The sequence below is a fragment of the Leishmania donovani genome, chromosome 11 (genome assembly GCF_000227135.1).
Source record: "Leishmania donovani BPK282A1 complete genome, chromosome 11".
Taxonomy (NCBI): domain Eukaryota; phylum Euglenozoa; class Kinetoplastea; order Trypanosomatida; family Trypanosomatidae; genus Leishmania; species Leishmania donovani.
The window spans coordinates 419,845-440,632 of record NC_018238.1 but is presented as its reverse complement, the minus strand read 5'-3'; the positions used below and the strand labels follow the sequence as shown (position 1 = coordinate 440,632).

Below are 20,788 nucleotides of genomic sequence, written 5' to 3'. Positions count from 1 at the left end.
TGGTGGCGCACCGGGCTCTCCCGCGGACGGCCGCTGCGGTTGTGCTACCAAAACGTCCTCTAAGGCGCGGTTCGCCACGTTATTCACCCATTCGCACGGCGCGTTCAGCACCTGGCTGGTCCATTGCACCAGCCACCGATGCTCTTCGAAGAAGTTACGCACCGTGTGCGCATCCCAGACAGGCCCGCACGATGCTATGGAGGCCTCCGCGGGCCCCTCACGCACGCGTGACCGGTCGCCACAGAGCAGATGCACCGCCAGCACGGCGAGCTGCGTGAGCTGCTCTGATGGAAGAGACGTTTCCGGTCTCCCTGAAGACGAGGACGGCTGCGGCTCTGCTGTCGCTGGGTACATTGATGGCTGTGATCGCTCGTTTTCTTCACGCACGCAGTGCGACTCGCTCGTTGCGAACGGGTTCCCGCAAGCCGCCTCGTCATTGCCAGGGCAGTCCGAGTCGCTGCGGCGGCTATTGCCTTCTCGGTCATTCTCCTCCTCCCCCGTGGAGTGCTGCGCCGCGTGGTGCAGGGGCGTTCGCCCTGACGTCGGCGTCGCTTGCCGACTCTGTTGGGGCGTCCACGTATGCAGGGCGAGTTGGAACAAGAACGGGATGCGATGGCGCAGGTAGCTCATGGTGTAGAATTCGCCTCTCGATGCCTCCTCAAAAAAGTCCTCCTGCAGCAGCACTGCAGCCACATCCTCGCGGACGCGGTAGTGTGCATTGTGCAGGGAGCGCAGCGTGTACAGCAGATTCGCGTTGCGGGCGCCAGCTGCTGCACCTGAGAGCATGGCACCGGAAAAGATAGCGAGACACACACATACACATATAAATACGCACTAAGGGACGCCGTCCACACGTGCACTTGCTTTCCTTCCTTCTTCGGTCTTAAACGTGTGTGTGGAGGGGGAGAGGAGAGCAGCGCGGGGGGGAGCCTCTTGTAGCGACGAAACCAAAACAAAATAAACGAAGAGCAAGCAAAGACAAGTTAAGGCAAGAGAAGACACGGGGGCTTCCGGTCAAGATGAATGCGCAAGGCACACACACACACACACGCACACACACATGCGCACAAGGCTGTGCGACGGAGACGGCACAAGCAAAATCAGAGGCACACGTGTGCGAAAACAAAACCCACGAAAAAAGAAAAACGATAGAGGCAGCGCAGAAGGAAAAGAACGCAGAAAGACGAAGCAGACGGTGATGCCAGTGCTCTCTTCTCTCTTGTTTTGGTTGAGTGCGCTGTGCGGAATTCGAGAAACGAGCTGCGGGGTCTGCGGGCACGCCCGCGTGTGTGTATGTGTGCGCGTGTGTGTAAGGGTTTTGTCCCGTTATTTGCGACCCCTTTTTATTAGTATTATTAGTATCTGTTATTGATGAGCGAAACACAATACCCGTAAAGACCACCAAAGCCGGCCAAGAGATGAGGAAACACGGGGACTCGAGGGAAGAGGTTCAACACCGCTTTCGTTGCGTTATGCCGCTGCTGCGTGTTGTTGCCCACCCTCTCCTTTTGATTGTTGTCTGTTTGTGTGTGTGTGTGTATATATATGGTGATGATGATGTCGTGTAGCGTCGCGTAGACCCCTCTCTTTACGCACTTCTAACGGTGCCCAAGCAGGGCACACATACGCACACGAGAGAGAGAGAGAGATGCGGCGCGCGTGCGAAGCAAGCACGAGTACAAGGGCGAGACGTACAAATAAGGAAACGAGAACAGGAGCGAAGCAGCAATGCGAAATCCGAACACCAGCACGCCCACAAGAGGCCGTGTGGCAGGGGCCCGTGGAACTTTTCTTATTAATGCGTTCAGCCCCCCTCTCCCTCCCTCTCCCCTCATCGACAGGCACACACACGCACTCCCTGTGGGTCCCCTTTACTATGAGCACGGGGCTGCGTGCGTTGAGGTGCGTGAGCAAATGACCACCACCACCCTCCAGCTCAATAAAGTAAAAGGAGAGGGTAGGGGTACCGTTCAACGGCAGAGACACAAGCCCCTCCTCCGGTATGATGAGGGGGCCGAAAAAGAAGAGGAACGAAGAGATCTGTAAGACAGTGGTACTAGTCGAATTCCACGAGCAGGAGTTTGTATCGGTGTGGGTTTGCGTGGTGATGGGCGGAAGCGAGAGCGCGAATGGGCGTGTGGAATCCACAGCAGCAACAACACAGCGCGCGCGCCCCTCCCTCCCTACCGCAAAGCACTTTTTCGCCCTCCCTCCCCCTCTCTCTCCAAGTCGTCTCTTCCGCAACACGCGTGCGTATATGAGAGGTGATGCGGATAGCGCCGAAGAGAGCAAGGTCTTTTTCGGGGAAGAGAGGCGGGTGTCGTCGGACGCGGCAGAAAACCGCCTCGCCAGCACTCTGTAAGGCACGCGCGCACAAGATGGATCCGAAGGAGAGGTGGAGACGAGAAGCGCAGGGTGGTAAGCAGAGGAGAGTGGTGTACTTGTGTATGCGCGCATGCCGTTGGGAAGCCAACGCCGGGGAGTGTGCCAAAGTCCGTACGTGCAAGCGCGTGCCGCGCTCGACGCACAAAGAGGAGTGAACGAGAGAAAAGAAGTCGGAAGCGTGTCAGCTCGCAGCATCGTCGTCCCCTTCACCTCTCTTCGCACACACCTCGAGCCATGCCCTCGCAGTCGCAGTTCCCTGCGGGGGGTGGGGGGAGGGGGAGGGGCAACGAAGCGGCGCACATGCGAGAGATGCCTCCTCCTCTTCCCTTTTGGCAACGGTGAGGCGCGGCGGCCTCCCTAATCGAGCACACCTGACGAGAAGAGAGACGCATAGATTCCTCCATCAGTGATGGGCAAAAGAAGAGGGAAGTAAGGGGAAGCTTCGTGGACACGCACGCGCACCCCGTTGCTCGGGTTCTGCTTTTCGATTGTTTTGCACGTGTGCGCATGCTTAGCGCCGAGAACCGATCATGCGCCACCTCATCTCTTACCTGCACGCTCTGCCCCCTCCCCCCTCTCTCATCTCCGTCCCGCAGCGCGTCGGAGATGCTTGCTCGTCTCGGAGAGTCAAAAAGGATGTGGAGGAGGAGGGGGATGGGGAAGGTGCAGAGACGCAAGAGGGCGGCGTCACTCCCTCCATGGCCGTTTAAAAAAAAAAACACCTTTTTTCGCCTCTGCCTCCTTCTCTTTCGCTCGCGGCCGTATACAAACGAAAAGAGAGCCGCAGCACCACCCGCCCAGCTACACACACACAAAAACAAGCACAGAGAAAAACAAACGCGGACAGAAAACGCCGGTGCGGGGCGAATCCTTTCAGTGGCGGCAATGCAGCAGTGAGTCGGTTCGCCCGCCACCCATCTCCCGCCTCTTCCCGTGTGCAGCTGCCCACCCTCCAAAGTACAGCATACTTAGTCGTGATAGACGAGGAGCGCGAAGTGCCCACCGAAGCGAGCGGCAGACGAAATAGAGTGAGAGAACGAAATGGATACGTGCTGCAGCGCCAGCGAACCATAATCGGGCGCACAAAGGCACGATGGGTCGAGCGCATCACGAATCCGCTGCGGGCAAGGGATGCGAGTGTGTTCATCGACTGTGAGCTGGCGCATGTGGCCACTGTGAGGCGCATGACACACGACGCGCACGATCCGAGCACTGAGAAGGGGCACACGAAACAGGAAGAGGGAGGGCTGCATCAGTGATGGGGGAGAGCGCCGCCATGAGAGAGGGGCGCAGTCGCCGGTGGCACGCATTCGATAAAAAAAGAGCCCAGGAATGTGTGCGCGCGCTCGGGGTATTGAGGGAGAAGCGCATAGAGCCCATGAAAGGGCATGGTGTCTTCACCGTCGAACGGCATCTCGTTTACTTACACGCTCCCGCTTCCCCCCCCCCCGAACTCCCCGAGCCCTCACCTGCTCGGTCGCTGCACCGCCCTCTGCCTCTCCGAGTCACCGTCCTGCTCTCGCTCTGGCCCATCGGACCGCGAACGCCACACCGCAGCAGCAGGCACACAGACGCACACAGAGAGCCGAACAGGCACATGTGGCGAAGCCATAGGCAGCGAACAAATACACAAGGGCAATAGAAAGCCTCCTCTGTGCATGCCGCCGCCTCTGCCGCCCCCTGTGGCCATGCGGAAGCTGTGGCGCGCAAAGGCAGCGGCGTGTGCTTCGTCCTCGTACCCCTCGTTGTGTTCGGACTCTTCTCGTCTCGCACGGAGCACCAACGATGGGCCCCACTGGCACTTCACTGCCACGACTCCATCTCCACCCAGGCTTCCCGTCTGCAAAAAAAAAAAAACGGGGCTTATGTGCGTCGCAAAACGAGAAGAGCAAGAGAAAGGATGGCGTGAAGCGGCCCACACGGCTTCCTTGCCCTCCTGCCCGCCGCGCTCTGGGCAAGCGAAAAAGACACTAATAAAAATACTAGCATACGCCCGCTCAGGCACGGACATAGACCGGCACAACCACGCGCGCACAGAGGCAACTACGATCCATCGATTCGGCTGTGCTCGCAGCTACGCAACTTTCTGCTTCAGGAAGCCGTAGCCGAGGTCCTGGCCCTCCTGCTGAAGAATCTCGTAGTACTGGTTGATCATGGTGACGGAGAGCAGGATACCGGTGCCGCTACCAATGGCGCCAAGAAAGTCCGCGAAGATCGTCAGCGCGCCGACGCAGAGGCCCCCGAAGCTGGCCGCGACAGGGATGTACTTCTCCAAGAGCCGGGTCATATCATCCTCGCTCTCGCGGGCCTGCACGAGCCAGCGGCCCTGTGAGGCCAGCTGCTTCGCCACATCCCGCGGCGCCGTGTGCGAGATGGTGATCCACAGCCGGGAGAAAACGGCGCACGAGGTCAGCACAAAGACCACGTAGAATATGGCGTGAATGGGGTCGGCTAGCAGGTCGTAGAAGGTCGCCGGGGGCACGAGGTAGTATGCAAGGCCGCCGACAGGAAACAGCTGACCGTTGCCGCCGCCATTGTATCCGCGCTCCTCCCACCGGCCAAGCAGGTTGATCAGGAAGTTTCGGTTGCCGAAGCGGCGCGACAGGATCTGAGAAAAGAAGCTGATGTTCGACACAACGCTTGTCTGCAGAATGATCGGCATGTTGCTCGTGTAGAAGAGCTTGATCATGTAAGGCTGGCGGTCGTTTCCGTTGAACTTACTTTTTGTCATGAGTGGCACACGGAAGCCCTGGAAGAAGACGACGACGACGAAGACCACGGCGGTGGAGAAGATGTTCGTCAGGTTCGGCAGCTGCGGCCGGTAAAATGCCTCACGCAGCGCACGCACCTTGTCGGTGCGCGAGACGAGCAGGTGGAAGAAGGCGATGATGGCACCCTCAAACTCGGCGCCGCGGCCAGTGTTGATGGTGGAAGGAGAGAATGCTTTCCAAATGATGGTATCGCACACGTTTGTGGCGATGAAGAGGGAGGTGCCGCTGCCAATGCCCCATCCTTTCTGCAGGAGCTCGTCTAGAAGAATGCAAATCATGGTTGCCACCATGAGCTGGAGAACAATCAAGCCGCACATGACCACACCAATACGGGACGGATCACCGTACATGCCGGAGGACACGTACGCCACCGCCTCCACCGCCGTGATCACCAGGCCCATCATCTTCTGGAAGCCCTCGAATACCGCCCGCTCCTCACGGTTGTTCGGGTCGTAGGTGAGGATGCGCACGCCAGCTAAAAGTTCCAGGATGAGAGAGGCGGACACGATAGGCGAGATGCCGAGCTCCATCAGCGTGCCCTTGTTACTCGCCAGCACAATACGCATCCAGTAGAACGGGTCGCTGGCGTTGCCAGGACGGGCGCCGTACACGGGGACTTGGCAGCAAATGAGGAAGACAAAGAGCGCCACAGCTGTCCACATGATGCGCTCCTTGATGCCAGGCATGCGGCGGGGCTTCTCGATCTCCGGCAGCACCGCCAGCATCGGCTTCAGCGACATTAACCAATTCGCCTGCTTCGTCATGATGGCGGATGAGGACGCTCAGCGGGAAAACAGAAAAAAAAAACGAAAGAAATTAAACAGAATACGAAAGGCAATGTACGGAAAGATAAGCTAACCACGTTATGGTTGTGGTTGTATTGTGCGCGTTTTGTTGTGGGGACGTTCAGCTATCACCAGCGGGTAAGGGAGGGGGGTGTAGGAATGAAGAAGGCCGTTCACGTCAAGATGAGCGAGAGGAAGAGGAAAGCGAGCGTTGGTGCGGCACAATGAGTCGAGTTCACAGAGACGCACACACTCAATACAGCAAGCGAGCACGTGAGTGTCTCCATGCAGAAACACGGGAAGACGAGCAGAGGCAGCAGGAAGAAGAGCACCGGCGAAAGCCTTGCCATCTTTCAGCTGCGAGTGCGGAGAGCCGAGAGAGGCAGGGGTTCCGGAGACCTGTGCATCCGTACACCAGGCAGGCAGGCATGCAGGCATGCAAGCATGGGCACCGATGCGCACCTTTCCATGTGCAGTCTAGCCGGGCACTCTCCCCTTCCCGCTTTCACCTCTTCCGTTGCGCTTGACATGCGCTTGTGCCTCAACTGCTGTCGATGCTCCCTCCCCTTCCTCCGACTTTTTTTACATTTCTTGTTTTCTCTGTCGTTCGAAGTCGTCGTGCTGGTGCACTTGGTTCGTCGTCTTGTTGTTTTTGATGTCAGTTTTCCTTCCCATGGATGGGGTTGCATGACTTCTTGCTACTCTCTTTTCGGTTTTTCTTGCCGTCTTACGTTGTCTTATCCCTTTTTTTTTCTTCCCTTCAGTACCGCACACACGTGTGTACATGTACATATATAAAGAGACGGGCAATCTCTGAGGATCTGGCATAGGGACGGCGAGAGAGGGGACAGCTAGAAGGGAGGGGGAAGGGGAGGGGGCCTGTTGGGCTCAGAACACCAGGAGTTGTTGTCGCAGCCCGCACACACACACACACACACACAGCATACATGTTGAGAATGCATGATGCTGCTCTGGCGGTGCTTGTGCTGCGACAACAACAGTGCTCTGATTTCGTTGCTTCTCGGCCCTTCCCGTGTTGGGTTCCTGTGTTGTTGTCCTGCCTCCTCGTTCCCCTGCCCCGCCTCCTGCGGTGTCCCCCCTCCCCCTTGACACATGGGCGCAGTGCACACGTAAATGGTGCGCGTGTATCTGTGTGCGTCCGTGCTAGAGAGAGGGAAAAGCAAGGGAAAAAAAGGAAAGGTAAAAAAAAAACAAAGGAATACAAGATACGCTCGGATACACCGTGCTACACGTGCAATACATATAAAGAGGCATACCTATATATCGATAGAGAGGTTGATAGGGAGAGGATACATGTGTGAAGGGGGAGGATGGGGGGAGGGGAGGGGAGAGTGCGAAGAGGGGGTCGAGCGGAGACGACAACACTATGCGTACCGTAAAACACGCACACGAAACAAAAAAGCAAGCACGCCTGAAGACCAAAAAAAAAAAAGAAAACGATACAGAAACGACAGGCGACCGGTTTCACTTTTTTTTTCGTTCGCTCCTTCCTCGTATTGTTGTTGTTCGCTTCATGGATGAATGGGTGTCCGGCGGACACCAGATGCAGTGAGGAAGCGGAAGAGGCAGACAGCGCCGACGCGGATCCTCGGCAACCAATCACACGCACAAAAAGGGGGGAAACGGAAACAGAAATAGACCAAGACGAAAAACAAGAGGGAAGACGTGACTTGCATTCACAGAAAGAAAATGAGAAAAGCAGAAATCTACGGAGGGCATGTGCGATGAGAACCGGAGGACCAAAGGAGCGGAAGAGAGGTGGGAGTGACGGTGCAACGTCGTCACTTTTCGTTAGCACAGTCGCAAGGGACTGAAAAGGCGAAAGAGAATGGTGGCGGTGCGAAGCGAAAACATCTCGGGCCGCTTTCGATGAGAGAGAGGGAGAGGGCAGTTCGACGGACCGGCTCACGCGTCTCTAGCCCATCCGCGCCCCCTCCCTCCTCCTTCCTCGCCACACTTTTCGTTTTTCTTCTTTTTGCTTGATTGTTTTTCGTTAACCACTGCGTCTCTCCTTACTTCCAGCATTCGCGGTGCAGACATGACAGCGTCGTGTGTGCGCGTAAGCGGAGGCGTGCGAAATATCGCTTCTTGTTGTTGAGCGCATGGGCAGTGGCGAAGGCACCCTGTGGTGACGTACAAAACATAAGAGGCCAACGGGAAGCACAAAAAAAAATGAAAGAAACCCAGAAAACAAGAAAAAACGAGCATGAAACGGAAAGACGAAGAAGAGGAAAAATAATTTTTTTGGTGACGGCGCGTGACGAGAAAACACGTTAGCACGCTAACAAGAGCAAAACAATGACAAGGACATAAAACAAAATAAAAAAAGCCCTTGCACGCATCTTGAGCGTCTTCTTTCCCCCTTTTTTATCCGCCTACATCTCCCCGGCAGCCCTCTTTTGTTGTCGCGCTTTCCTTTCCGGGCGAGTGTGTGCGGGTGTCGAGCTGACAGCAGCGGAAGAGGCCGCCACGCCGACACACGCATGAAGCACGGAAAAAAAAAAAACACGAAAAAAAATGTAATGAACCCAAACACCAAAAACGCAACGGGTGGCATCGTTGAGAGAAAAGCAAAAAAGGAAAATAGAAAAGAACGACGCAACACGGCTCGTGGGGAGGCGAAGGCGCGAAGGACGAACAGAAAAGGTGGAAAAGGGAAGAACCGCAAATAAAATAAAAAGAGGTGTCAGAGCCACGTTGCTCCAAACGCGAGAGGGGTGTGTCCGCGTATCGGCGGTTTGTGTGTGTGTGTGTGTGCCTTGTGTGTGTGTGTGTGTGGTGTCGGTGTGTGTTGGCGCTTCACCTGGCCCTGCTCCGACTCCACACACACACAGGCACAGGCGCAGGCACAGATAGAGCACGTGCTACTCAAGGAGACACGTAAGAAAAAAAGAGAGAACACTTTAAAACAACGGAGATGAAAAGGGCGAAAATATAAAAATAAATAAAAAAGTGCGGAGAGGCGCGGGAGAGAAAACACGCCGACCGACATACATGCACACAGACAGGCAGGCAGACATGCACACACAGAGAGATACAGAGAAAGAAACGCGCCGAACAAGAAAATACGGTATATTGAGAGGGAGATAGATGCTGAATGAAAAGGAGAGGAGAAGAGGCGAGAGTGGAAGCGAGAGATATGGCAGACAAGGTGATACTTCTGATGTCGATGGATACACAGAGAAAAAAAAGGAACGAAAAAAAAAGATCGAGCCATAATAGTAAAATAGACAGTCGCACATGCAAGAATGAAGAGGAACACGAAACACACGACCAAAAAAGAAAAACATCAGATACAAATACAGTCAACCAACAACCAAACGTATTAACTATATGAACGATATATTAAATACACAATATATATATATATATATATTAAAAAGAGAGGGTGGAGAGGAGCCGAAATAGAAGCTATCGTAAGCGATACATGGTACTACGCAGAAAAAAAAATAAAATAAAAAACTCAAGCAAAACAAAAAGGGAAGGTGAGGGAGGAGAATACACACACAGGCGCAAACAAAGGAGAGGAGGGCGGTAGGGAAAAATTTTCATTTCAAATAGTTTTTTTTTTTTAAGATGAGTGGAGGTCGTGGCCACACACTCGCAGAGAAAGAGAGAGAGGGGATAAGCACACACACACACGCATACATACATACATGCACACGCACCGTGGTGCCCGATGCGGGCAGTGTATCACCACCACCCGTCACCCACCTGTGTGTGCACGCGATCCCTTTAAATACATTGCGGGCACACACACACACACACACACACACAAAGGAAAGAGCAAGCACGGCCACACAACATCTGCCCCAAGCTCGCCCCCACACCAGCAGCCCAGATCCCAGCAAGCGCTGGAGATGAACGGGCGTGCCAGCAAGTCGTATACTCAAGGGCCGAAGCTGTCGTTGCGGGCGGGTGCGACTGCAAACAACTTCATGAGCCGCTCGTCCTTGCGCATCCACTGGAGGCAGCGCTGCATGTCTTCTCCTCGCTCAAAGAGCACAAAACAGCCGCCGTAGTACGGCGGACGCAAGAACTCGCGGTACCGGAGGAAGCCGGCAAACTTCTCGGAGAAGTACTCCTCGCGCAGCACGCTCTGTGCGAAGCGGAAGAACTCGCGGTCCTCTGCGTTCGGCGACGGCCGCGAGAGGGCTTCGTCGGCAGCACCAGCGCCGCCGCCATGACGGTCAGCACATGGGCCCGTCAGCTGCGAAGACGGTGGTGGCTGCAATGAGGAATACGCTTGTGTACCTCGGTTATCCAGCGGACTGCGCAGATGCGGGGTCGCCGTCGAGGTTGGCGAGGACGACGATTGGTAGCACATGTGGTGGTGATGGTGCGGCACGGCCGAGACCAGCAGGCGGGTGCCTGCGGCACCGCTCGTTGGTGGCACCTGTAGCGAGGGGGTGGTCTGCGATACAAGCCGCGTCGGTGTCGGCGGCGCAGCTTCCTCGGCGTACGCAGTGGTAGTCCCCGGCGCGGTCACTGAACCTTCAATGGTTGGTGGTAGCCCCACCGTCGTGAACGGCTTCATGTGCATCGCACTCGCACTACCTGTGCTGCTGCCGGTGCTGCTGCGCACCTGGTCTTGCTGCAGGTACCCGGGTGCGTCGAAGTTGTGGATGAGGCGCACAAAGAGCGTACGGGAAGGGAGGGGAGGCTCACTCGAATGCCGGTGGTGATGGTAAGACGCGTGGCGCTGCTGCAGATGTGGTTCGTCTTGACGGTACGGCAGTGCTGGCGGCTCTGGTGGTGCGCCTCGCCAGGCATCCACCCGCTCACGCGCATCGCTGCGCTCAGCCACGTGCGAGCCCCAATGCGCAGGAAAAGGAGGTTGGCAAGTGGTGGAATGCGCGTGTTGGTGGTAGGCTTTCTTAGCGGCGCCGCAGCCGTAGTAGCAGCGCATCTCCGGCCTCTGCAACGGCGCTGATGGTGCCGAGGAAGCCCAAACGCGGCGCGTCACCGGCGAAAGCGCGTGGTGCGGCGTTGACGGAAACGACGGGTTATGCGCTGGCGGGTGTGTGGCCTGTGCCTCAGCACAGCCGACAGCGGCGCAAGGGTTTAGTGGCTGCTGAGGAGACTGCAAACCCGGAGACCACGCGATGGGCGACGGCAGTGGATGATGAGGAGCTGCCTGTAGTGTTGACGCTGGCCGGGCAGGCTCTGACACCTGCGAGTAGCTGTCGCCGCCGTCGTGGCTCGGCTCTCGGCCTAAGTGCGGCGCCGCCATCGCCATCGGTGGTGGCTGCGGTGGACGGATCACCGCCGCTGCCGTCCCCCACGGCGATGGTGGGTAGGACAAGGGGGAGGAGGCGAGAGAGCTGGCAGCGGCAGCAGCAGCGGCCGCCACGTTAGTGGGTGGGTGCGGAGTCTCCAAGCTTCGGGCCCACTCCGCTCGCAGAAGGGTGCACCTCCGCAGCAAAGATGCAAACTGGCCGGGCACTGACTGGGTGCAGAGGTACTCCTCGTACTCCAGCGGCGTCGGCTCCGACTCGACCGGCGAGCTGGGGAAGCAATCACTCGTCCCGCCAGCGGGCGGCGCACTGCGGTCACCGCACGCAAGGGCAGGCGGCGCCTCAGTCCCTCGCGCGGACTCGGCAGCGGGTGGTGCGCCGAATGTGGAAGTCTGTACCACTTCCTTGATGATCAGCATCTGCTTGAACCACGTCAAGGCTTCCCGCGCGGCTGCGATGCTGTCGTAGACGGCGAAGCCGACGTTCCTGCCTCGCGAGCTCTTTACACGAAGCGCCACCAATCCCTGTGGTGGCACATAAGGCTGCAGCTGCCACTTGTTCTCGATGAACGCAGGCAGACCATCGATGAAGAGCGTCGTGGCGACTGTGTCGACAGGGGAGATCGGTGAAGACGCCATCGCGCGGGCAGTGTTGCGCGGTTGCGGCTGGTTCAGCAGAGACCAGCTGCTGCTGCTCGGGCACGAGCCGGTGGATGGGTCTTCCCACGCCGCCGTCGCATACCAGTCGGAGAAGGAGTGCCGCTCCAGAGCAATCGTGGAGCTTAGAGACTGCGCGTTCGACAGCGCTTGGCGCGACCGCAGGGGAGCGGCAGAGCACCGAGTGGGGGTGCTCGCGCTCGGCAGCGAGCCCACGGTGTTCTCGGCGAGCGGTAAATCGTCGCCACCGGCATCGGCGCTGTGCCGCGACCGCGGCAGTGGAAGTCCGTGCAGCGGCGAGTTCAGCGACTGGTGCTGCGAGTTCACACCATCGAACGGCGAAGAAAACAGTGTCGGGCGCTCACGGCACGCTACAAAGTCATGGGCGGGCATGGTGGCTGTCGTCGAAGTCGCCAGCGCTGCCGTCCCGCCCATTGCCATGTTCACGACACTGCTGAAGGGATGGGAATGCGTGGAGGTCGACGCAGACGCCGGGCCGCCCGCACGCGCGCTGCCTGTAACTGAGACGGCGCGCGCAACAGGCAGCATCGAATGGGCAAGCGCCCCCCTGATGGAGTCAGAGAAGCTCTGGCTCGAGAGTCGGCTGATGGAATCATCCGTATCAGCGGCCGGAGGCGGCGGTGGTGGCTGCGCCGAGGCGCGGGTGGCAGTGTGCGACTGCCCCTGCGGTTGATGAGAGGCCTGCTGCGGAGTATACGAGGCGGACGATTGCCGGTACGGGTTGTGGTGGTAGCTGCTCATGCTCAATCGCGTGCACATGAAGTCAGCGATCACCCGTCTGAACAATCCGGTTTGTGTGCGTGCGCCTTTGCAAGCCTGTCGGTGTGGAGGTGTATAGATGTATGGGGCGCGCTTAGAGAGTGTCTCCCTTAGCAACGAGGGCACGGCAGAAAACAACAACAACAACGAGAAAAAAAAAAACGAAAGGGTCGTGAAAGAGAACGGGAGAGATCACACCAGACACACACGCGCGAGAAGGGGCGAAGAGGAGAGGAGGGGAGGGAAGGCGGCAAAGAAAGACCACACACGCACACGCACAGAAACTACGGGTAGCCAAAGAGGAAAGCACGGAAAAAAAAAAAACGCACACGGAGTATGCAGAACAGAGCGAGGGAAGCGTGCCGACGCAGAGGAGACCAACACCAAACTTTCACGCGCACGCACATAAAAGACAGAGTCGTGGCCTTCGCCGGACAAGGAGACGGAGAGCAAACACAGGCACCACTTTTGTGCCTCGCCGCCCTCCGCCTATCTTTCTCTCTCTTGCCCTCCCCAACAGTCGCCAGCGAAAGGCGTACCTAGGAAATGGAAAAAAAAAGAAACACGCACGCACACACACACAAAACGGAAGCAGAAAAATAACGACCCGGAACACAACGGACGCGCACCAAACCAGCACACTAGCGTCGTCGAGCAAGCGCGTAAGAAGCGAAGGCGGAGTGGAGCGGTCCAAAACGAAAGGGTCCGCCGCTGCACGTTGAGGTGCCTCGCTTTCGAAAAAAAAAGAAGAAAGATGACAATGATGGTGCAACGAGATCAAGCGCAACGCCCACGACTCGACCGAGAGGAAGGTGGGCTTGCAGGAAGGGCGAGGGCGACGGCGTCACTGAGAGGGAGATGGGAGCACGAGAAGCCAGAATGGGAAAAAAAAAAGAGAAAAGAAGCGGAGAGAGGCAGAGGGTGGGTCGGGGGTGTGCAGAGAGTGGAATACGATGGGAGAGGGAGAAGAGCAGGGACGACAACACGAGGGGACACGCTCACGTTGCTGTCCTGCTTCGTGCACACGTTCCCCGTATGAGTGAGGGTGTATATGTCGGCCAGTGATACCGATGAGGACTACGCTTATTTCGGCGTTGGGTGAGTGTGGAGCGCTGTGAGCACCTGAAACGGTGGGGCGGGTAAGCGGAAGGGAGGGAGGGGTATTGTGCAGCAGCGTGGACACTACAAGAGCGCCAGGGGTTGTGTATGTGCGCCTGTGTGTGTGTGTGTATGTGTGAGGGGGTTCGGCGACCCTGCGCGAGTGTCTTCGCGAATTATGCCTCTGTATGTCTATATATTTGTTTTGTGTATGCGTACTGCAGGTTTTCTGTGTCTAATATGTGAATGCGTTGTTTCCTCGTCTGTGTATCGCAGTGCGTGCTCAAAAGGTGTATGTGTGGCGGTGCCTTCCTCCTCCTCGTTGTTTCGAAGCGCTCCTTGCCGGGCTGGGCAAGCAAAAGGGGTGCGGGGACAAAAAGAAAAGGGGGGATTGGGAGCGCCGCTTGCCCAAAGCCGACGTTCCTCGCGCCAAACTCTGCTCCACCCACCCACCCAACCCCCCCTCCCTCGATTCCTTGTTTTTTTTCAGCGTGACCCGCTGCAGCGTTGAATGTATCGACGCACCGCTGTTGCCCCCCCCTGTCGACTACGTTGGGCGCGCTAAGGCAAAACCAGCACAAAGACGCAGAGTGCCCGAAAAGGGGTCGACAGTGAGTGCAGCCCGCCGATTGATGCAAAAAAAAAAAGAATAAAGGCGGGAGGAGGGACGCAAGCCGCGAGAAACGACGCAGCTAAATTTGAAAACACGAAATCAGTTCACAACGCGAAACGAAGAGGAGCGCACACACAAGACACGGAGAAAGAGGTTCCTCTCTCCCTCCAAAATAAAAAGAGACGGCAGGAGCGTACAGATATGACGGTGTGGAAGGAAGGAAGGTTGGGCGTTTTATGTGAAGCAGAGCGCTGGGAGCTCTCTTTCTGCCCTTACCCCCTCCCCCGGACGGCGTTTCCTTGGTGTGGAGGTGTTCTGATTAAGTTTGTGTATGTGTGTGTGTGTGTGCACTGATATGTAAAAAAAAAGTGTTTGGTTTGCATCCACTCCTTGAAGATGCTGACCCGTCATTCCTCTCGCTAACGTTCCTGTGCCTCCGACACGCGCGCCGCTTAGACTCGTTGTCGTCCCTTCCGTTTTCAGGGGGGTATTATGAGTGCTTGCCTCGTTTGTGAGTGTTGTGCTACTTCCACAGTTGTCACGGGTGTGGCGGGAGGTGGCGACACAAAGAAAAACCGTGAAATGTAGTGTCGTGGACAAGACGGAGTGAGAGGGGGATAGGAGGGACAGCGGGGGGAGGGGGTCGGCCTTGCAGTGGCACGGGTGGGTCACAGAAGGTGGGGAGGGAGAGAACAGAAACAAAAAAGCGGTGGAGGGGGGCAGGGAGGGGGTCAGCACACCGGTGCACGCCGACAGGAGGGATCACACGCACCGTGTGACGCAGAAAGACCCGCAGGACGACAAGAAACGAAAAAAAAGCTTAATTCAGTTCAGGAGAACAAGAAGATGATAAAAAAAAAGGATGAAGGGCGAATGATGGTAACGAGAAGAGGCGGCGGCGGTGCACACGATCGAAAGAAGAAACAACAACAACGTTTCTGTGAATAAGAACGTGAAGAAAAGTCGAAAGAAGAGGAGGTGGAGCGGAAAGTGGGAGGAGGGATGCGTGGAAGTGGGCAGCAAAACAGAAGCGAAACAGAGGGGAACGAAAAATGTGTGATGGAGGTGTGGGAGACAGAAGACAAAGGAACAAAATAAACAAAAACGATATTCAAGAGAGAGGGTCGATGCAGAAGGAAAAAAAAAAATGGAGTGGAAGTGTGGTGGTGGTGGTGGAGGGCGAAGGAGAGAAGAAGTGGTGGGAGAGAGATTGATTGGGGATGGGCGGTGGGGTGCACGCGTGAGAAACACAAGCGTGACACACACACGCGCACACACAAAAAAAAAAAAACGAAAACGCCGAAGATCAAATGATAGGTATGTACGTACGTGTGTAAGACAAGCAGAGGCAGAGCGTGTGCACACACACACACACACAGGCAGGCAGGCAGGCAAGCAGAGAAAGCGAGCAACACACAAGGAGGCAGGACAGAGAAAACACTCCAGCGTTACGCCACAGCGGGAGGAAATGACTAAAAAAAAAAACGAAAACGCTTGTGAAGAGAAACGTACACGTACTCAGGTAGACGCAGGTGCCTTAGAGAAGGCGTGAGCATGTAGCCACCGTCACGCCGATCCCACCCCCTTCGAGTGCGCACGAAGGAAACAACTAAAACGAAAAAAAAAAGAGTGACGAACAGAAAAGAAACGTAAGGCGAGCAAAAGAAAAAGAAAGAGCGAGCGAGAGACCACCGAGGAGCGCTGTCAGTTGCTTTCAGCGCTTGCAGAAGTCAAAGTACAGGAGGGGAGAGGGAAGAGAAAAACGACGGGATACAAGCTGAAAAAAAAAGTGTCCAATCGAGGAGAAGCAAACACAGGGGAGACAGTTAGCAGGCTAGCAAGGGCAAGGACGAAAAACGATCACACACACACGCACACACGCAGATGCATACATACATAGGCACGCACACAATCGCGTTAGGCGTCGCACCGAGCTCCGTAGCACACCCCACCCCCAAGCTGAGTGGTGGTAGGGACGGCTTCCCGTATCCTTCTAGGATGTTGCTGTTCGTCCGTTTCGTTGTATGCGTATCGGTCGACACCAAAGAGAGTAGAATATCAAGAAGACGAGTGAGGGGGGTATTCCGCGCCGCCAAATACGCTACATACAACGTAAACACGCAGAACCAAGGCGAGACAACAGAAAAGAGCCCGAGAAAGGGAAAAAAAGAAAAGGGAAAACTCAGACGAAGTCGGTGCAGGAAGGGAGAAACAGAAAACAAGAAGACGCGGAGGAGGAAGGAGGAGGAGGAGTGGCGGACAACGACGACGGGACAGACAGACACACACGGCGAAAGGGAGCAAAACTGAACGCAACACAAAATCGAGCAGAGAAAAGGTATGTGAAAAAGCAAAGGAAAACAACCGTAAAGCAACGAAAAGCGATTAGTAGATGGACGGTAACACGACGTTGCACTCGATATCACAGTGATCCGGCCAACGGAAAGAGAAGAAGTGTGACTGCGGGAGAACAGAGAGAAAGGGCGTGAAGAGGCCGGGTTAGAGAGCACAAAAAAAAAAAGGAAGCTCGAATCTAGCTTGCGTACCTTCGTAGATTGGGTTTGCCGAAGTGTGTGCGTGTGCGTGTGCGTGTGCGTGTGCGTGTGCGTGTGCGTGTGCGTGTGCGTGTGCGTGTGCGTGAGCAATGGAGAAACAACCGCAGCAAGTCGGAGAAAACAGAGGAGAGGGCTTGAGGCGAAACAAATCGAGCAGCAGAGAAGATCTTGTCTCTCAGTGCTGCTCCTCCTTCGTCGAGCCGGTGCAGTTGTCCACGGTCACTACCGCTGCTGATCTTGATGCCACTCCCCGTCGCTTTCACGTCACTGTAAATTCCCTGTCGAGGAACTCTGACAGTCACACATGCCCCACCCAAATCAATAAAAATCGATCACGCAACGGACTAAAAATCGAGAAACAACACTTTCAAAAAGAAAAAAAGGGGGAAAAAGAAGGCAGGCAGAAGACGAAGAACCAAGCGGTAATGCTGAAGATGAGCAAGGTAAGACACAACGGCAGAAGTACCACAAGGCGCACGCGCGCGAGCTCACGAGGTACACCAGGAGAGCAGACAGACAGACAGGCACGCGCAAGCAAACCAGCAAAGTCCGAAAACGCAAAAAAAAAAGGACACAGCAAGCAGCACAGCACGGGAAGCACGTACGAAGCAGCTCGGCGACAGGAGGAAAATGAAAGGGAGAGTTTTTGCCTGCTCGGGTGTGCGCGTGTGCTGGATGGAGGGTCTGTACGAGCCGTCGTGCGTGCGCGGGCTGATGCTGTTGTGCGCGTCGGTGAGTCGGCGTACCGCCGATGCTTTGGTGAAGTAAGAGGAGCCGGTGTGCACGTGTGTGAGGGAGGAGGGAGAAGAGGGGAGGGTCTAAGCGTATATCTGTGAGTTCGTGCTACCAAAAAAAAAAGGAGAGAGAGTTACGGAGCCGAACTATGAAAAAAAAAAGAAAGCGCGAGAAGCAGCAACTACAGCGAAGAAAGAAGAAAGCAGGAAGGGGACAAGGGGAGAAAAACGACCAGTACTCGAGTTAACGACAAAACACAAACGCACGGAGAGAGCAACAGCAAGAATAATAAAAAAATTCGGAGCGAGAAAGCCTCGATTGTGAAGAGCAGAGCGAAAGCCCCCCCTCCAAACAATAAAGAAGGGGCGAAAGGGGGGCGTGTGGGAGGAGGGATGGGGAGACGAAGAGGGAGATAGAAGAAGCCCAATGATCAAACAACAAAGAACGCCGCAACGACAAAAATGTGTGGATGATGGCAGTGATGATGATGATGATGATGCAGATCAGCACATACACATACACGCACACATATGTATACATACATACACATATATATATATGTGTATAAGGAACCCACGTGACTGAAGCAGGAGCAGAATCCGAAGAGCACAAGGAAGAATACAAGCCAACAGAACCACCAAGAAGTCAGCGTGCGGGGCGGGCGGGTCTCGAAGGTGCTGGAAGGAGAGAGGACGGAAAGGAGGAGGGGAAAAAAACTAAGCGAAGAAAGGGAAAGAGAGCTCGGCACGGCTCACACAGAACGGGAGACTAGAGAGGGCAAGAGGTGAGACCTGTGGCGCTCAAGCACGAAAAGGCGGTGCGGCAGGAAAGAGGGCAAGGGTGCTGAGCGACCGAGGACAACACAACTAGGAAACGGCGTAAGAAAGGGGGAGTGTGTGTGCGTGTGTTTAGGCTGGGGCAAAAGTGAGTGATGAGCTCTGTGAGGAGAAGAAAGGAGGGGGGTTTGGCAATGAGGAGCAGACTGAGAGAGGAGAGATATAGACATCTACACAGCCAACAGGTGCCTTTCCCCTCCTCTTCGGTGTGTGTGTGTGTGTATGTGTGACGGTGTGTACTGGTGTGATGGTGACTTTCGTACCGGCAGCCTGATGGGGGGGGGGGAGAAGGCTGGCCGCTGTGGGTCACGCTGAGGTGTCCCGGGTATGTGAGAACAACAGACGAACAAAAAAGATAAAAAAAACAAGCCGAAACGAGCGGAAGAAACACACGAACAACACACAAAAAAAAAGAGGCGATAAGCGACCAAAGCAAAATCCTGTGAAGACGCGAAAAGAAAACGTGCAAAATCGATAAGCGAAGCAGTGAACGGAGAGAAGAAGGGAAGAAGAAGGAAAAGAAAAGGAGGGAGGAGGAGGAAGCGTGTATGCGACTCAGCACTGCGGTGGGGTGGTCGTGTCTGTGTGGGTGTAGGGTGGGTAGTTCGTAGTGTTACGATAAGGCCCCCCACCCACCCCCTGCCAGGCCTGTGAAGGCAGCAGACGAGCAGGAGAAAAAGAGGGGTTCTGCAGAGATCGAAACCGGAAAAGAGGAGAGCAAGGGAAGAAGAGAGCGGAAGGTGGGGCAACGATATATTATGCGTTCACGCTCGAGAGCGTTGATGACGAAGATGCCGAGACCGGAGAAATCGACGGAGATGAGCAGCGAAGAAAAAAAAAAAACACAAAGGGAGAACTAGAGTGGGGAGAAGTGCCCCCTCCCCTTCTTCGAGCGACGATGATAAGGGTGGATAAGCGTACGGCTAGGTGGGAAAGAAAAACGCCAAGAGAACCGGGAGCAGGAGTAGGTAGAGTGGGTGAGCTAGTGGCGAAGCAGAGCTGCTGTGGGCGAAGCAATGCGAGCAAAGAAAAAAAAGCAAAATGTTTGAGCGTCAGTAGGGCGCGAGAATGCTGCTAGTGAAGCGCCGTTGTCGGCCTCACGCTTTCCTTCCATGCACCTGCGGTGCGCGATGTCCTCGCTGCACGGCTGCTGCGTTGCACTTCGCTCGCTTTTTTTTTCCTCCACGGCGCAGCTGTCGATCTCTGTTTGCTCTGCTCTCGACTCGCACAACTCCTCTATGCGGCCTTCCGCCGGGTAACTACTTTTTTCTGTGCTGACCAAACTGCGTTGCGGCGTCGGGAGACGAGCACGTCCTTCTGTGAAGGGCCAGCAGGCAGTACACAGACACACACGTGCGCACTCACGCACAAATAGAGGGAAAGGAGGGAACCAGCGGTGCTGCCTACGAAGCGCACACACCGAAACAGATAGCAATGACAGAATGCAAGTCCGAGGTAGAAAAAGAAAAGACGAAGAAAAGAGTCACCGCCCACGAACAGAGAAATTCACCGTTTGGCTGTCTCTGCCCACAAAGTCGGCGCGCACAACCGAAAATAAAATGTTCTTAAATACATTAAAAACGGAGCTGCTCTGTGCACCAGTCGATCTCCTCTGGTAACACCGTTGACGCGTGTTGCAGCCTGAGGGGAAGAGAGCAGAGTCGATGGCCGCCGACCTGTCGAAAACGCAGGCTGGAAACGCCGCGGGGCAGAAACAAGTGTGCGACTCCTTCAGCACTGCTTCCTACGGCTGCGCGCAGACTGCGTGTGTCGGTGCCGCGTTCCCCTTTCTCGCGCCGTGGAATCAGGGAGGGTTTTACTTTTACTTTTTTTTTGTCCTTTGCTTTGCGGTTTGTTCTAAGGATGAAAAAACGGACGGAGGCAGACGTTGAGATGCCGATCTGCCCCGATGATGGGGGGGGGGGGGGTAGATAGAGAGAGAGAAAAGGCACCAAACGGCGCGTGTGATGATTGGAAGGGAAGAGGTCTTGATCGGGCTGTATTGCACTGGTGGTGGTGGTGGTGGTGGCTGTTTTCCTTTTTTTCGTGTTCGTGTGTGTGAGTCTTCGCGTGGAGTTGTCATGGTGAGACAGTGAAAGAAATCAACGGAGCACGGCCACATCAGCACACACATACACAAGCACGCATGGCAAGTGAGCGTGCGTACGGGACAAAAAAGGCGGAGGAGGGGAGGTTCGGTACATGGTAGGTGGCAGAAACGTAAGCAGTGCAGCGATGCCCAATTCGTGCGTGTGAGTGGGCATTCGAAGAGAGAGGGCGGTGAGCAACGCGAGAGCGACAGAAAACAAAGGTGAA

General features: G+C 55.7%; 2 protein-coding genes across 2 annotated transcripts; both read right to left on the bottom strand.

Annotated features, from left to right (window-relative positions):
• Positions 1-4,459: 4,459 nt before the first annotated feature.
• LDBPK_111050 (pretranslocation protein, alpha subunit, putative) lies at positions 4,460-5,920 on the bottom strand (the record flags this gene model as incomplete). The annotated part of the gene is made up of 1 exon (XM_003859033.1): positions 4,460-5,920. One exon carries the CDS (start codon positions 5,918-5,920, stop codon positions 4,460-4,462), a length of 1,461 nt encoding a protein of 486 aa, XP_003859081.1.
• Positions 5,921-9,851: 3,931 nt separating this feature from the next.
• LDBPK_111040 (hypothetical protein, conserved) lies at positions 9,852-12,296 on the bottom strand (the record flags this gene model as incomplete). The annotated part of the gene is made up of 1 exon (XM_003859032.1): positions 9,852-12,296. One exon carries the CDS (start codon positions 12,294-12,296, stop codon positions 9,852-9,854), a length of 2,445 nt encoding a protein of 814 aa, XP_003859080.1.
• Positions 12,297-20,788: the final 8,492 nt, after the last annotated feature.